This window comes from Calliphora vicina, chromosome 2 (assembly GCF_958450345.1).
Source record: "Calliphora vicina chromosome 2, idCalVici1.1, whole genome shotgun sequence".
Lineage (NCBI taxonomy): Eukaryota > Metazoa > Arthropoda > Insecta > Diptera > Calliphoridae > Calliphora > Calliphora vicina.
This window is the reverse complement of record NC_088781.1, coordinates 55489289-55505245: the sequence shown is the minus strand read 5'-3', so window position 1 is coordinate 55505245 and position 15957 is coordinate 55489289. Positions and strand designations below refer to the sequence as shown.

At 30.0% G+C, this 15957-nt stretch overlaps 2 protein-coding genes across 2 annotated transcripts in view; both read left to right on the top strand.

Moving 5' to 3' along the window:
* Window positions 1-15957, top strand: part of LOC135950463 (neural cell adhesion molecule 2) — a 30208-nt gene that overhangs the window by 12808 nt on the left and 1443 nt on the right. The gene's annotated exons all lie outside the window — the stretch shown is intronic.
* Window positions 6480-6854, top strand: LOC135952553 (clathrin heavy chain-like). The gene has a single exon (XM_065502554.1). The coding sequence runs from the start codon at window positions 6480-6482 to the stop codon at window positions 6852-6854; it is 375 nt and encodes a 124-aa protein (XP_065358626.1).

Genomic DNA, 15957 nt, shown 5'->3' with positions numbered 1-15957 from the left:
TATATGCCAGAAATCATTTTCAAATTTTTATTAAAATTAACTTTTTTGTGTTATTTTTTAAATAGGGCTTAAAAATATATTAAATAATTTCAATGGAATTATACTAAGAGTACTTATATGTACCACACATTCAATTTGCAATATATTGAAAGTCTTAATCCTTAATAGGCGATCTACTGTATTTATATACATTTACAAACATATTATGAAATTTAAATACAAGTATTATTATTATTAAATATCTCTATCCAACCTGCTCAGTATTAGTTAGTTTGTAACATTTACCCAATACATGCAGTTGCAACAGATATTTCATTCATTCATTTATATATGGATGGATGTATGTGCTACAAGCTTTATCAATCACTTAAAGCTTTTCAGATTTTATTTCAAAATGATTTTATTTATTTATTTGTGCTGGTACGATTTGTAGAGCCACTCGAGTTGTAGCAATTGCAACTATAAATTGTCTGCATGTTTGAATTTATTTTAGGATTTTTTTATTTTCAATTTTATGAAATACTTTTTTTTCGAGTACGTTGTAAATTTAAGCTGTAACAAGATTTAAATTGAAATTATTTCAAAATACACACAGAGCTATAGTTGGATAGGTAGCAGCTTTAACAGATACCTTAAAATTGAAAAAAAAGTTAATTAAAATTTCAGTAAGTTGAAAATACAGTGCAATACAATATGAATTTTTGTGTTTTGGGCAATAACAAGTTTAATGTTGTGTCATCTGCATTTTATCGTTTTAATTGTATTTAAATACAACCAGTGATTCATTTAATTGCATTTCCGTTTCATATCAATTCCCCCACCTTGCCTTTGTTCTTCGGTCTTTTCCATAATAACTTTATCTTTCAACTTTATGAAACAACAATTGTTTGGATACTTTTGTTTTTTTACCTCTGCGGCATTAAGCGAGTTGCCAGAATAATATTGGACTTTGTAACTAAAAAAATTAAATATTGACAAAATTCCAATTTTAACAAGTAAGAAAGTATAGTTAGTCATATAATTCCAAATAATATCCAACACAGAGTAAATGGGAAAAAATATTTTTCTTTTAAAATTTCAATAACAAATTTTCTTGGGGGATTTTCGGAAATGGGAAATGTCTTCTTTATAAGTTTTTACTTATATTTTCGGCTTACTTAGATTTAATTCAAGCGAATTTTTTAACTTAAAATTAAAAGCAAATTTACTCAGTTTCTCTTGTTATAAAGCATTATTAATTCCTAACTTAAAAATGCGGAATTTTTTAAAAAAAAATTTTTTTGAAACATTTATACAATTTAAATTCATTCAACGTATTGGTCATTATTAGATATGACCTTTTCCCATCTTCCTATCTATCTGACAACATATAGATTCCGAGGCAAAAGAACAGCTCATCTTTTGAGGCCAAGAACGAATCAAGCCAAACTCTGTTCAAAGTGATGAGAACCAAAGAGATAGCGTTCTGCATCGATCGAAACAAATATTAGTCGGACGGGACAAGGCCAGGACTATAAGCCGGGTGAGACAAAACAAAACCACTACATTCTAAATAGATTTTAATAGCTATTGCAATATGTGGTCGAGCATTGTCGTGATGGAATATTAAGGTTTGATGTCTGACCGCATATTTTGGGCGTCTTTCGGACAATGCTGGCTTCAAACGAATCAGTTGCGTTCGGTGCAGATTCCCTGTGATGATCTGGTTAAATTTCAGCAGCTCATGAAAGATAGGACACTTTTGTTCCCACCAAATACAAAGCATTACTTTAGCGCCATGGATATTTGCCTTTGGTGACAATTCGTCTAGTTGGCCTGGCTTCACATACAATCTCTTACACAGAGAAAACAGATTCGTGATAGCAATCGAATTTGTTGCCAATCGAATGATTCTACCTTAGTGGCAGAATTTTATAATTTTGTCTACAAAATTTTAGAACGAGTAACAAAAATTCGGTTGCTTCAACCGAAATTCTTCTTTATCAACTGGCTTTCTGTGATAGAATCGAAAAATTCTATGCGTGCAACAAATTCGGTTGCTACTACGAATCTGTTTTCTTCGGGTTATCGTAATGTATCCATTTTTCATCGCAAATAATGATTCGGTTTTTCTTTTATAGCGTTCAAGCATCATTTCGCATATACAAAATTGTCTTTCAAGGTCTGCACAGTGGGGCAGAACTAAAATTTTTTGGAAATAAATCTGGCATTTCTAAACGGCTACTTCGATCGAGATAAAATTTGACGTTAGCGTAGCCAAGGAATATTTGAGTTTAAGCTATTAAAATGGGCCTTACAAATGCTCCAGGGGCGGCGCTATAGAGGCTCAAAGTAGGGTACCTCCGACATGTAAAATTTTTAATCGATTTTACTATTTTTTTACACTAAAACAAAGAATTTTTGTTAAAATAGTATGATCAAGACCACAGTTGTATGATGTGTTGTATTATTTACTCTGCTGAGGTGTTCGGAATGGGGATTAGTCGTGGACCCTCACAGTATCACATCTGTAGGTTATCTCTTTTAGTTCAAGAGATATTTAGGTTTAATTCTTTTTTTAAATTTAGCTCGATCTTTTTTTTTGTATTTTATATATGATGGGCGTATATTTGCGATAAAATTCTAAAAAAAACAAACCCGATAACAATTAACTCTTCCGTATAAAAAGTTACACGCATCCAAAGTTGTCTCCATATTTTTTCTTTTATAGAAAACTAAGTTTATTCGGGACTATATACATTTTTTTATGACCTGGAAAGAGAACTTAATGCAAATATATATAAAGTAAAATTTGACTCAGTTAAGCGCACATTGTCTCCCCCAGACCTATCCAAACTTGGCCAATTTTGAAACAAAATTTTAGGTTTGAGTAAAAGACTTTTCATATTTGTATAGCTCTATGTTGTTTATATACATACAAAACGTTTTTACTTTCACGCTGTAAATAACGTCAAAGTGGGCACTTCTCTAAAAAAATCAGTTTTTGAAACACATTTTCCCCGTTTTAGGAATTTTGGTGTTTGAAAACATACATATCAACAATATTGATGCCATTGACTGAAGAACATTTATTTCTATATTACTTCCAATTTTTATTGTGATATCTGTATCCGTTAAAATTTTACATTAATTCAAATTTTATATTTTTCTTGATGAAAAGTCACCATATTAAAATCTCTTTAGTTTTTAAGGTAAATGACGTCCGAAAAAACAAAAAATTAATTCATTTCACTAAAATGTCAATCTTCAAGTCATAAAGTTTCCACCGATATCAAAAACTTTTATAAAAAGTTTATATTTACTCTTCACAAGCTCCACAAACCTTGCCCACTTTCAAAATTTGTTTCATATCTTGCATCAAGCCGGTCTTTCGTGATCAAGATTGGGTAACATGATGGGCCCGGATCATACTAATAATTATTTGCCAATTCTACGTTATTGCAGTGCAATACAGATCTATACACTCGAAACTTACTTTTTTAACAAAAAATCTTTGTTTTAGCGTCAATAAAAATTAACATTTTTAAGGTGCAAATTGATTTTTGTGAGTTATTTAGAGTGCCTAGATGTGTTCGGATTGCATAGATATGTTCACAAGAGTTATTCAGATTTACCGTAGTTACAACTTTGCCAAATAATGTTAGTGAAAAATTAGGAGTCCCTGGAAATTATTCTAAAAACTGTGAAAAAAAAATTTTCTTCTTATATTTTTTCAAAAAAAGTGCACGAAAAAGCTATTTTTGGGGAAAAAGTTTTAAAAAGATTTGTCTTGTGGTCTCTTAGCTATATTATTGCAATATAAAGTTAAGCGGTATCACCAAGTCTAAATAAGCTGTTGGCCAAAATCTGATGACACCATTTTTTGAAAAAAAATTGGTCACCAAAATGCACAAACGGTGTATAGGGTTTTACTACCCTTTAGTAGTAGAATCGAACCTATACTGTCATGATCGTGTGTTTTTCCAAAAGTCTTCATTTGTTGCATAGTGTTATGGATCCAAAAATAAATGATTTTCAATTTATTCAAAAAATAGTGGAAATCTGGTGTTTTTTGGGTAAATTTTTTTTGGAATTTGACACATTTTTTTTTTTATCAAAATTTCAAATTTGAGCAATATGTTAATAAATTTCAAAGCAGGGATCAGAAAACTGAAAACGGATTTGGAAACCTTGATGTGTTCTTTATTTATCTTCAAAGTATTTTCCAAGCTCCGAAGGAAATGTGGACCCTATGGTCGAAATTGTAAAAAATACCACTTTCGGGATTTTCGCTCCAATTTTTAGGAATTGCGTTATTCCGTTTGAAATTTTTACAAGTTTTTTTCACTTTATTATTTAGAATGACAAATTAAAAAAAAAACATATTTGCTTTTTCCCTTTTTTAAGACTTAAATCATAAATTCCATAAAAGAACACAGGGAAAACACTCGTTTCTGACCTTGGGTATTCCGATTTTGAGCATACTCCTTGGAAAGCTTTGGAAATTTAAATTTTTATTGTTGTAAATTTAAAATAATCGCGATATTATTCAACAAATTTAAATCGCGAATTAACTCGAGAGTTTTTTGAAATTAAAAAAAAAATAAATAAAACTAATTTTCACAAAAATGGAAATGTCCAAATAACTCTAAAGAATATGTGTGTACAGAATATCATACAAATCGAAAGGTCCAGATTCAACTTTTTATGATGATATATAGTAATATTGTCTAAAGATTCGATATTACAAGACTTTTTCTCCCACATCTGGCCACACTCTATGCAACATACAAAAATTTACATTTTGCCAGTATCTTCACCAAACAAAGATTATCTGTCGGCATATTTAATGCACATACAAAAACATACTTACTTGCTTACTTCCCTGTTTAAAAACTTTCGTTCGACCCTTCTAAATGTCCAACAAAGTAAATTGCTTTAGCCAAAAACTCAAAATAAAACAAAACCCCATATTTTTTTCGGCACTAGATGTATGTACTTGTGAAACTTGAAGAAGATACATAAATTATGCATGCCGAAAACTAAATGAATACAAAATTACTGTCATTTTAAAAGAAACAACAAAAAAATCTGTAAGAAAACTTAAACCAAATTGTTTTAAAATGCCCACAAGGAAAGAACTTCATTAAAATGCACTTTGTAAATTAAACACAACAATAGAGACAGAGTGAGAGCAGGAGAGAGTGAAAGAGAATTACTAAACATGCAAATAAAATAAAAACTAAAGACTAAAAGAAAATGAAGCAGATGACATGAACAAAGATGATGAGAATGAAGGAGTAAATATTTAAAAATGGTGGTGGCAGTAGTAACAATATCTCACATAATAAATGAAAAAAAAAACAAAGTTAAATAACTTTATAAACCCAGTGACACAGTAAAATGAAATACTGAGCAACAAAAGAAAAATTGAAATGAAAAAAAACAGAATGAAAAACTCTATACAATAAGAATTACATAAACGGACGGACAGACAGACACCCCTACATTTTAAAAGAAATAAAACGGAAAAACAAAAGTGAGTCTATGTGAATGTGTGTTTATGTAAATTTTAAAAATGTTCTATATATGACAACGGATGGATGGATGGATGGATGGATGGATGGATGGAAGGACGGATAGGCAACCAGACATACGGAAATAACTGCAGCCAGACAAACATACTGGCTGAATGACAGCAGTACAACAGTATACATTGTTGTTGCATGCAACAACTGCTTGCAAGTTGCAACAATGGAATGTAAAACAAGTGAAGTGAAATTAAAATCCAGTAAATGTAAATTTTATAAAGTCATTGCAATTGTAATAATATTTACACCATTTCTAAAACGTTTAGTAAAGAGTCATTTACTCATTTGTATTCACAATCACTTTTATGTCAGCTTTAGAGATTTGAAATAGGAAAAAAATAACTGTAAGGCATCATAATCTTACAGCAGTATTAGATTTTGATTTGACATATTCTAGCTCTTAATTAATATTGCTGAATTTTTATACTAATATGAATTGAAAACACCAAATTTCATTCAAAATTCACTGTTAAACATTTGTGAAGTAATCTTTATTGAAATATGAAAAATCTTAAATACCCTTTTCTTATGATAAATATTTATTATTATTAAAATGTTAAATAAAAATTAATGTTAAATGTTAATAAAAATTAAACTACTAAACCTACAGTTTTATTTTTTTTTTATTTAATTAAAAAATATTATTTTTATAGTTCTAATAAATAGTGATGAACTTATGAACCTTTTCCGGAAACCCTTAAATTAAGGTTTTTATAGTGCTTTCTGTCACTTTGTTCAAACAGTTAGTCCATCTCCGTTTAAAATCTGCCACAATTTTAGATACCTATTTTGTGCTCTTCAATTATCTTTTAACAAGAGCCCAAAATCTCTCCACTGGCCTCAGCTCCAGGCAGTTTGGAGGAATTGCCCTTCTTATTATTCATTATTGTTCTTGTACCACTCTTGCAAATGGCCCGCAAGAAGGCTAGAGAATCGTACATAGAAAGCGAATTGATTTATGCCTACGCCAGAACTGGCCGTTTAGCCGACTTGGAGGAGTTTATTTCCGGACCCAACCATGCTGACATACAAAAGATTGGCGATAGATGTTTCAACGATGGCATGTATGATGCCGCCAAATTGCTGTACAACAATGTCAGTAACTTTGCCCGCTTAGCCATTACTTTGGTGTATCTCAAGGAATTCCAAGGAGCTGTAGACTCTGCCCGCAAGGCCAATTCCACACGCACCTGGAAGGAGGTGTGCTTCGCCTGTGTAGATGCTGAGGAATTCCGTTTGGCTCAAATGTGCGGCCTACAGGATGTCAAATCAGGCCAAAAATAAATGGACACATTAATAAATCTTATGAATGGAAGCATCCTCTTTTGTAAACATTCCTTAATGTTAGTTTCGGTATTTATAGGGCCTTTTGTAACAAATGTTTGGCTTTTTTGCCGCAACAGCATATTGCTTGCCATATTAAGAATTTTTTGGGAAAATTTTCTGCTTTTGGGTCCTAAACTTTTCTACAACATTCCCTCGAGTATCAACAACTTCAAAAAATGTTTCATAACATACGTTTTTCATTGTGCAGCAGGTATAATTTGTTCTTATAAAATTTGACTTCAATTTCTGTGCTGTATCTTTGGCTTCTACATTTTTAGCAGAGGCTTTAACTTTTCGTATCAAATAGTCCGAGTACTGACTGAGCTAATCGGACTGCTTTCCTAAAGGATTTGTTGGGAGCTCGTTTGAAAATGCTTTCATTTATTGGCTTTAGAAACATCATGTGGGCCATTCCTTCCACCTGAACCAGGGTTTCTTCCGATACTGTTTAATAACATTGGAATCAGTTTGATTACAGATCTTTGATTGGTTGGCCAACTTTTTGTAGGATCAAGTTCTGTGACACAGTGTAATTGATCAGATATTATTTCTACCAAAATTGCCTTATTTGTAAATAATTAGGAATAGCTGTACTGGTTATTATTTGTACAAAATGTTCAGCATGATCTTGTACTTGCTATAAAACACAAATTATATTAAAATTTTACATTTTGCTAAAAATATTGTCCATTTACACCGCGCTAAATCTTGTGGTACTTTGTTCTTTAAACACTTCACCATAAGTAGTAAGTTCTATATAAGTTTGTAAGTTATACAATTTTAATTTTTTCATATACATTCTGGATCCTTATAGATAAATAAATCTGTTCCTATGTTGGCTGACATCAACGTTCATAAGTCTACATATATTTTAAATACTGCGGACCTGGATCAATGTATTAGATATATGTTCGAAAATAATTCTTTTGAAATCAGCAAAATCGGAGGGTATATAATATTCTGTGCTGCCGAATACAGCACTCCCACTTGTTTAAAGTAATTTGCTGTTATTTTGGTGTTAATAACATTACAATTTTTTGGTAATCCATGCGTATGATTAATATGTGATACATATAACAAGTATACTAGAGTGTCCCTTAGAATTACATTTTTTGAAATGTTGAAACGGTACCCGCTGAAATCTTTCGTAATGACCTAAAATACCACCAAACAAATTTTTAGCTTGTTCTAAGAAGGGCAACCCGTGCCGACTTTCGATTTAGTTTTGAGGTGCATTTACAAGGGGAAAAATGCATTTTTTCAGTTTTTTGTAAAATGTTTGCCATTAAATAATTACTTTTGCAATTTAATTTAAAATAATCGAAATGTGTACGTAATTGTCGTTCTAATAAGATATAAATGACAAAAATTCGATAAAAAATGTTAAAGTTATTAAAAAATCGCCAGGCCATTAACGTGTCTCATGCCACTAGAACAAGAAATGTAGGAACAAAATTAACATATTTTGAGAAATATAAAAACAAAAGTTTATTCTTACTTAAAATATATCCATATTTACTTTTATATGAGTTTTTATCTTCATAGAATACACTACAACATAATAGGAAATAAAAATGTGAAAAAGTATGTCAATACCTCCTATAGTTTTTCCATACCTGCGATATAAATTTTACGATTTTCGAGAAAAATGTTATATATTATTGGGCTGATTTTGATGAAACTTAAGAAAAATATAAATGAAGTCTAGGATTTGCAATAACAGCACAAAAATGGAAATTAAGAGCACTAGGGGTCAAAATTTTCGTGATTTTAAAAGTTCTGGGTCATTTTGACCCCAAGTGTTCTTTCCATTTTTGTGCTGTTTTCAGGGGGTACCGTTTCAACATTTCAAAAAATTTAATTCTAAAGGACACGCTAAAGTACACTTTTATACTCATACGATATGCTCAAGTTGAGAAAAGAAAACCGAAATCTTATATATAAATATGCCACACGTTTTTTTGTGGTACTCTTTTAAGTATGTTATTGTCCACCAATATTCATGAAACATATATGTTTCAAAGATTATTTACTGTAGATATGTACAATATAAAAAATTCGTTAAACAAATTTTCAATAAAAGTGGTAAAAAGCGTTTCAAAAGTGGTCGAGCGTCGACCACCAGGCGATTCTAGTTTAAATAACAAAGTACGTTTTAACCTTTTCAAAACGTTGGTTTATTTCCTTTAAATAAACCGGATACTTTTGATTGCAAATAAAAACCGTTTAGTGGTTTAAAAATTGTAACAACTCTTTATTTATTTAAAATGTAAAACAACCACAGAATTAAATAGTCACTCAATGTTCGCATTTATAAATTCGCAGAAATACAGACACACTTTATAATGTACACGAATTCACTTTAAAAATACAGTACACTTTAAGGCACTCAGTTGATGTCTATGACGACTGCAACCTCTGCCACTATTTATAACACTGCCATCTGCCCAGTATGCAAAATGATTCGAAGTTATATCGAAAATGAATCATTTTTTCGTAAAATTTTATCGATATCGACTTCGATATAATGTCGAGAATGTCCGTGTTTTCCTAAGTAGAGTGCAGAGCGATAAAGAGTCGAAAATCGTTTATTATTCTGATTCTAATTTTTAACGATATACTATACCACTATCGGTATTAAAAATGTTCTAAAATGATTCGATTTCGATTAAATATATGAACAATTTCGTATACTTTATACCATCGAGCAATTTCTTCTTGAAATAATGCATATTCAATACCTTTATTATTATCCAATAATGTTGCGTTAGATGTGTTTTCATTTTCAAATGCAATAAACTCTGCATATATTTCTGATGTTTGCTGATTTTGAAGATTCGAATTATCAAAAACAACATCAATAATTGGCTGCGCTTTTCTTTTAAGACGTCTTCGATTCATTTTTCGTGTTAAACTATATTTTTATGAATATGTTATTGATAGGATAAGAAATAAAATTTTATTTTCTCACAAATTGACAAAAGAATAATATGTATGTATATGAATTTGTCAATTTGTGAAAAAATAAAATTTGACATTAAAAAAAAAATCGAACATTATTCGCCATTTCTATAAAATATTAAAATACGATATTCTAAAAAATGTAGATTGGATAGAGCATCATAATAAATTCATATTTTCGACTTTAATTCGAAATAAGTTCGATAAAAAGAACTGAGTCGAAATGTTGCATACTGGGTGCACTCTAGATTACTCTTTAACTGTCAAAGCTCGTATATTCTAGAGCTTTCTAATACATACGCCATTTGTGGTGTACTTTCTACAATGTTCTTTAACTGAATATTCGAATTCGCATATACGGTCGAAGCAAACAGCGTTGCCATACTTAAGATCAATGGTCAACTGAAAGCTTTTATTCAATGTTAATAATGCCCACAGATAAGTTACTGTTTAGGCACTGCTATTTGAAAGCATTACGCAACTTTTAAATCAGCCGTTAAAATCGTTATATTTGAATTCAAGTACATTTTCGTAACAGTATTTATAAAAATAACTTTGTAATATAACGTGGTCTCACACATTTATAAAAAGACTTATATGTTAATTTTTAACTGTGTGCTACATTTACATTATTGTATGTTACTTTATTTTGCATTTTAGATGGCGTTACAGAGTGGGGGAACTGTAAAAAAGTGGAAATAAATCTGTAACTTCTTAACGAATATCCCGATTTTAATAAAATTTCCTATGGCTATAGAGGAGGTATTGATAAGTTTTTAAGCCACAATGTCCACAATGCATTTGAAAAATAAAATTTAATTTTTCTTACCTACCTTAGTCTGCTTTTTTGCTAATACGGGATCCAATTCTTTCCTGGTTTTCTTGAAATATAATTTTTGAATTACTTAATAACAAATTTACTAATAATCGTAATAATGAACTGTTTAAAAATCTTTACTGAGTCAAAAGTTATATACATTCAAACTTAAAAAAAATTATTTATTTATTTGATATTAAAAAATATAAACATAAAATTAATCTTATATATAAATAGGCCACACGTTTATATTAAATATTTTTGCGTATACTCAAAGTAACTGTATAATTTTGACCACCAGGCGATCCTAGTATATATAAATAGCACTGGCTGCCAAGGCTATCGGCTAGTTAAAAAAATAAAAAAAATCGTTTTTTCGCCATTTTTTTTTTCTTCGAAAAAAGTACTTACATTAATTTTAAATTATACAGAAAATCACAAAAACATAAATAATGTGTTTATAACAAAAAAAATCATTTTTAACCATTTATAGTGATGAATTTATAAAATGGTTATAACTAACCATTTTTATAAGATATATTTTATTTTGGTTATCGTAACCAATTAAATTAAGAAATATTTTTTTTTGGTTATAAGTAACCATTATATCAACCAAAAATATTTTTTAGTTTCAAATAACCATTATAACAAACAAAAAGTTTTTTTGGTTAGAAATAACCATTACAACAAATTTATTATTTGTTTTTGGTTATCATCCCAGCGGGAAAAAGATGCAGTAAAGCGGCCTTCCTAAAGGCCTTCTTTTGCAGACACAAGGACTTCTAGCCGCATTGCAAAATCATTTCAGTTTTACACGGCGTGTCATTGCGAGCCAAGGCCTTGCACACTCGCTGCTGTTAGAGGGCTGAGAGAAGGCCTACTTAGGAAGGGCTACTAGAAGGCCTACTTTGCAAGGGCTTCTAGAAGGCCTAATTGGGAAGAGCTATTAGAAGGTCTACTTTGGAAGGGCTATTCGCAGGGTTGCTATATGGTCTTATGCCTGTACAAAAACCTGTTATTACTGATATAATGAAAGGCCTGTAGGGGAATTCCTAGAATGGTAGGACTACTGCAAAGCCTGCAAAGTCTTATGGAAGGACTACATGAGAGGCCTAATAAAGTGCCTAAAAGAGAAAAACAGCATTAGAATAAGGCATCAAAGGACGGCCTATGCATTTTCAAGTTTTATAGAACGTCTACAATGGAAGAACTATTTAAAGTCTTATTAGAAGATCTAAAATAAAAATAAGAATTAAAATGAAGTTGTTTGTTTAATTTTTTGAAGCATGATAATTTCTGATTACATACTTAAAAACAACAAAAATAAATAAGAAGCCACATCAAGCAATTTATTGTTGTAAATTTTGTAAAGAGAGTTAATCAAAGAGATGCAGAGTATTTTATTTTTTGATGTAGACTATTTTTATTTAACCACTTGTTATTAGAAGCCCAGTATGCAAAATGATTCGAAGTTGTATCGAAAGTGAATCATTTTTTCGTAAAATTTTATCGATATCGACTTCGATATAATGTCGATAATGTGCGTGTTTTCCTAAGTAGAGTGCAGAGCGATAAAGAGTCGAAAATCGTTTATTATTCTGATTCTAATTTTTATCGATATACTATACCTTTTTCGGTATTAGAAATGTTCTAAAATGATTCGATTTCGATTAAATATATGAACAATTTCGTATACTTTATACCATCGAGCAATTTCTTCTTGAAATAATGCATATGCAATACCTTTATTATTATCCAATAATGTTGCGTTAGATGTGTTTTCATATTCAAATGCAATAAACTCTGCACATATTTCTGATGTTTGCTGATTTTGAAGATTCGAATTGTCAAAAACAACATCAATAATTGGCTGCGCTTTTCTTTTAAGACGTCTTCGATCCATTTTTCGTGTTAAACTATATTTTTATGAATATGTTATTGATAGGATAATAAATAAAATTTTATTTTCTCACAAATTGACAAAAGAATAATATGTATGTATATAAATTTGTGAAAAAATAAAATTTGACATTAAAAAAAAACTCGAACATTATTCACCATTTCTAAAAAATATTAAAATACGATATTCTAAAAAATGAAGATTGGATAGAGCATCATAATAAATTCATATTTTCGATTTTAATTCGAAATAAGTTCGATAAAAAGAACTGACTCGAAATGTTGCATACTGGGAGGTGATTCATAGGCCTTCTTGAACACTTTCTAAGAGCAGGCAGTGTGGAATGAGTATCGGATTTTTTAGAATGTGTAAGTATGCCTTTTAGAAGGCCTACAATCTGAAGTCCTATCATTTTTTCCCGCTGGGATGTATGAAATCTATATATGGGGCATTTCATGTCAAGTGAACCAACTTTTGAAATCGATGTCTTCCGATCGGGATGAAATTTGCACCAAGGTTAGCTCTATTGGATAGTAACTCAGACACAATTTTTCAACAACATCGGTCGAGAACTCTCTGAGTTATAGGGGGTAAAATTTTGACAATTTGGTCAAACAGGGGTTTTTTCTTATCCATGTAACTTATTACCTATTGTTCTTAGCAAAATGTGTCCCAAATAGTATAGATAGCTATTTCTTCGATCTTTCGAAAAAAAATATTTAAAAAAAAAAATAAAAAATTTTTAATATTTTTTTTCCGAAATCAAAAACTTTTTTGACTTTTTTTTAAAATGCGTCCTTTTTTTTTTTTTTTTTTTTTTTCTTAAAATAAAGTTTAGATATTTTCCTTGAACACCTACTTGGTCGCTTAGTGGGATGCGAGTGGGATATCTATCAAAATAAATATTTTGTAACTCAAAACATAAAATTTTTGACTTTTTTTGCAAAATCAAAAACTTTGTTGACTTTTTTTTTTCAAAATGGACCCTTTTTTAATATTTTTTTTTAGGTCAAACAAAAGCTTAGATATTATCCTTGAAGACCCTTTTGGTCGCTTAGTGGGATGCGAGTGGGATATCTATCAAAATAAATATTTTTTAACTCAAGACTTACAATTTTTGACTTTTTTTTTTAATTTTTAAAAAAATGGGCCCTATATATATATAAAAATGGATGTTTGTATGTATGTGGGTATGTTCCGAATGAACTCAACAACGACTGGACAGATTTTGATGAAATTTTCAGGGTATCTTCAGAAAATCCCAGCGGTTAACACTATAAGGTCAGATTTTTGGTATTCGGTCTGTGGGCGGAGGGGTGTGTAAAAATCAAATTTTTACATTATACCGTTAATATATATAAAAATTGATGTTTGTATGTATGTTAGAGTGTCTCAAAAATTTTTTTTTTGAAATTTCGGAACGCATACCCTCTAATTTTTTTATATATATAAAACTATAGTTAAATATGAAATTTTTTTTTTTTTTCTTGGACCAGCACTCAGGGGATGACCCCTACTCATGCAAAGCATTGTGTTGGAACTAGGAAAATAGGTTATGGGTGGGAGGATAGAGGGAGTAGTGTTTGTGGACTTTAGATTTGAATTTTCCTATATTGAAAGTGACAGGAAAGACTTCAGGAGGAAGATTATTCCACATACGGACAGTACGGCTAAAGAACGAATTTTCTCTGTAATGTGTTGTGCGATCCACTGTCCAGTCGACAACGAATTGGTGAGCCCTTGCCGAAGAACGTGTGTTGCGTAAAAAACTACGGGTTTCGGGAACAAGTTCCCTAATTTCTGCAGAGCCCATACCATTGTAGTATCGGTAGAACAGTGAAACACAACCCACATTGCGACGATGTTCCAGTGAGTCAATAGAGCTGGATACCCTACTGTCACCGGTAAGCACAACAACTGCTGAACCGATTTGTATTACGTTAAAACTAAAAATTCAAGAAAATATCTCTCCACAAATGTATAATAATAAATAAAACAATCGACAATATATTAAAAACAATTATTTGACTCATACTACAATAATTAAGCAGTGGTGTAGTCAGCACAACAGTTGACTAGCAGCCGGAAGGTTGTTAGTTCAAACTGCAGCCACGAACTTCCATTTTTTGTAAATATGTACATAATTCTAAACAAATAACTCTTTAAAAGAATATATGTAGATGATTACTTTTGGGACTTCTCGAACAAAAACAAGTACTTTATTTAATTGTCAAATTCCCCTTATTTTTCGGCTTATTCAATATTTATGAATTAATTTTTTATTATTATAACCAAAAAAAATATTTTTTTTTGTAATGGTTATTTCTAACCAAACAATTTTTTTGGTTGATATAATGGTTACTTATAACCAAAAAAAAATATTTCTTACTTTAATTGGTTACGATAACCAAAATAATATATATGCAATGATAATCGTTAAAAATTCCCAATATTAAATAAAAGGAATTTCCTCGTAACCTTTTTATCTGAAATAAAAAAATAACAGTTATATTCCGTCCCTGGTTTATATTTTTCTGAAAAATAATATTTCAGGAAATATTATGAAAGTAAAATAATGTCAAAATTCGTATTATTGCGTGGTCCAGAGCCTTCCGAAGTAGACCTATTTTTTATGTAAATTTAAAATTATACAATATTTACTCTAACTGCATAGTTGCTTTCAAAAAATTAAGTCATGTTATGTATGTCCCGATATGTTCCTCAATATCGTGCAATGGATGCCTTCAATATATCCAAAAATCTAAAAATCCCAATTTTGGGAGTTTTGAAAAGTTTTTGGGGAATTGTGAAATTAATAATTTACAAATATGTATGTTTTTCACTTTTAGATTTACATCGAAAGTTTCTATATAAGTATAAAATTTCATTAAAAACGATTAATAAACAAAACATTTATTTCATTTTAAAAATTTAATTTTTCCAAAAAATCATTTTTAATTCCAATATTTTTGAAAAAACTCTGCTTTAATTTTTTGAATTCTTAAAAACGTTGTACATTCTTTAAAAGAAGACATATTCTCCTACAAGTTGATATATAATATGTACCTATATCATTTCTTTTCCGCTTTTTTGTGCGCTATGTGTTTAAAATTTGCAAAATATATTTTTGTTCAAACAAGATTTTGAAATAAAGAAATTTCTAGATCAGATCTATTTCAATAATACCAAGTTGTGTTCTATATTGTAAAAATTTAAGCCATTATTTAAAAAATTAAATTGGAAACATACGCTTTTAGCAGCATTAGTTTAAATGTGTACAGAATGTATAAATGTATGTACAATAAAAAAGCAACTTGTTACCAGAAATAGTGTTATAGAAATGAAGTCTATTACTTTTAATTGTTTAGTCACAGAACAATGCA

Excerpts from the sequence above, each read along its gene's own strand:
- LOC135952553 (XM_065502554.1), top strand. The coding sequence starts at position 6,480 with ATGGCCCGCAAGAAGGCTAGAGAATCGTACATAGAAAGCGAATTGATT.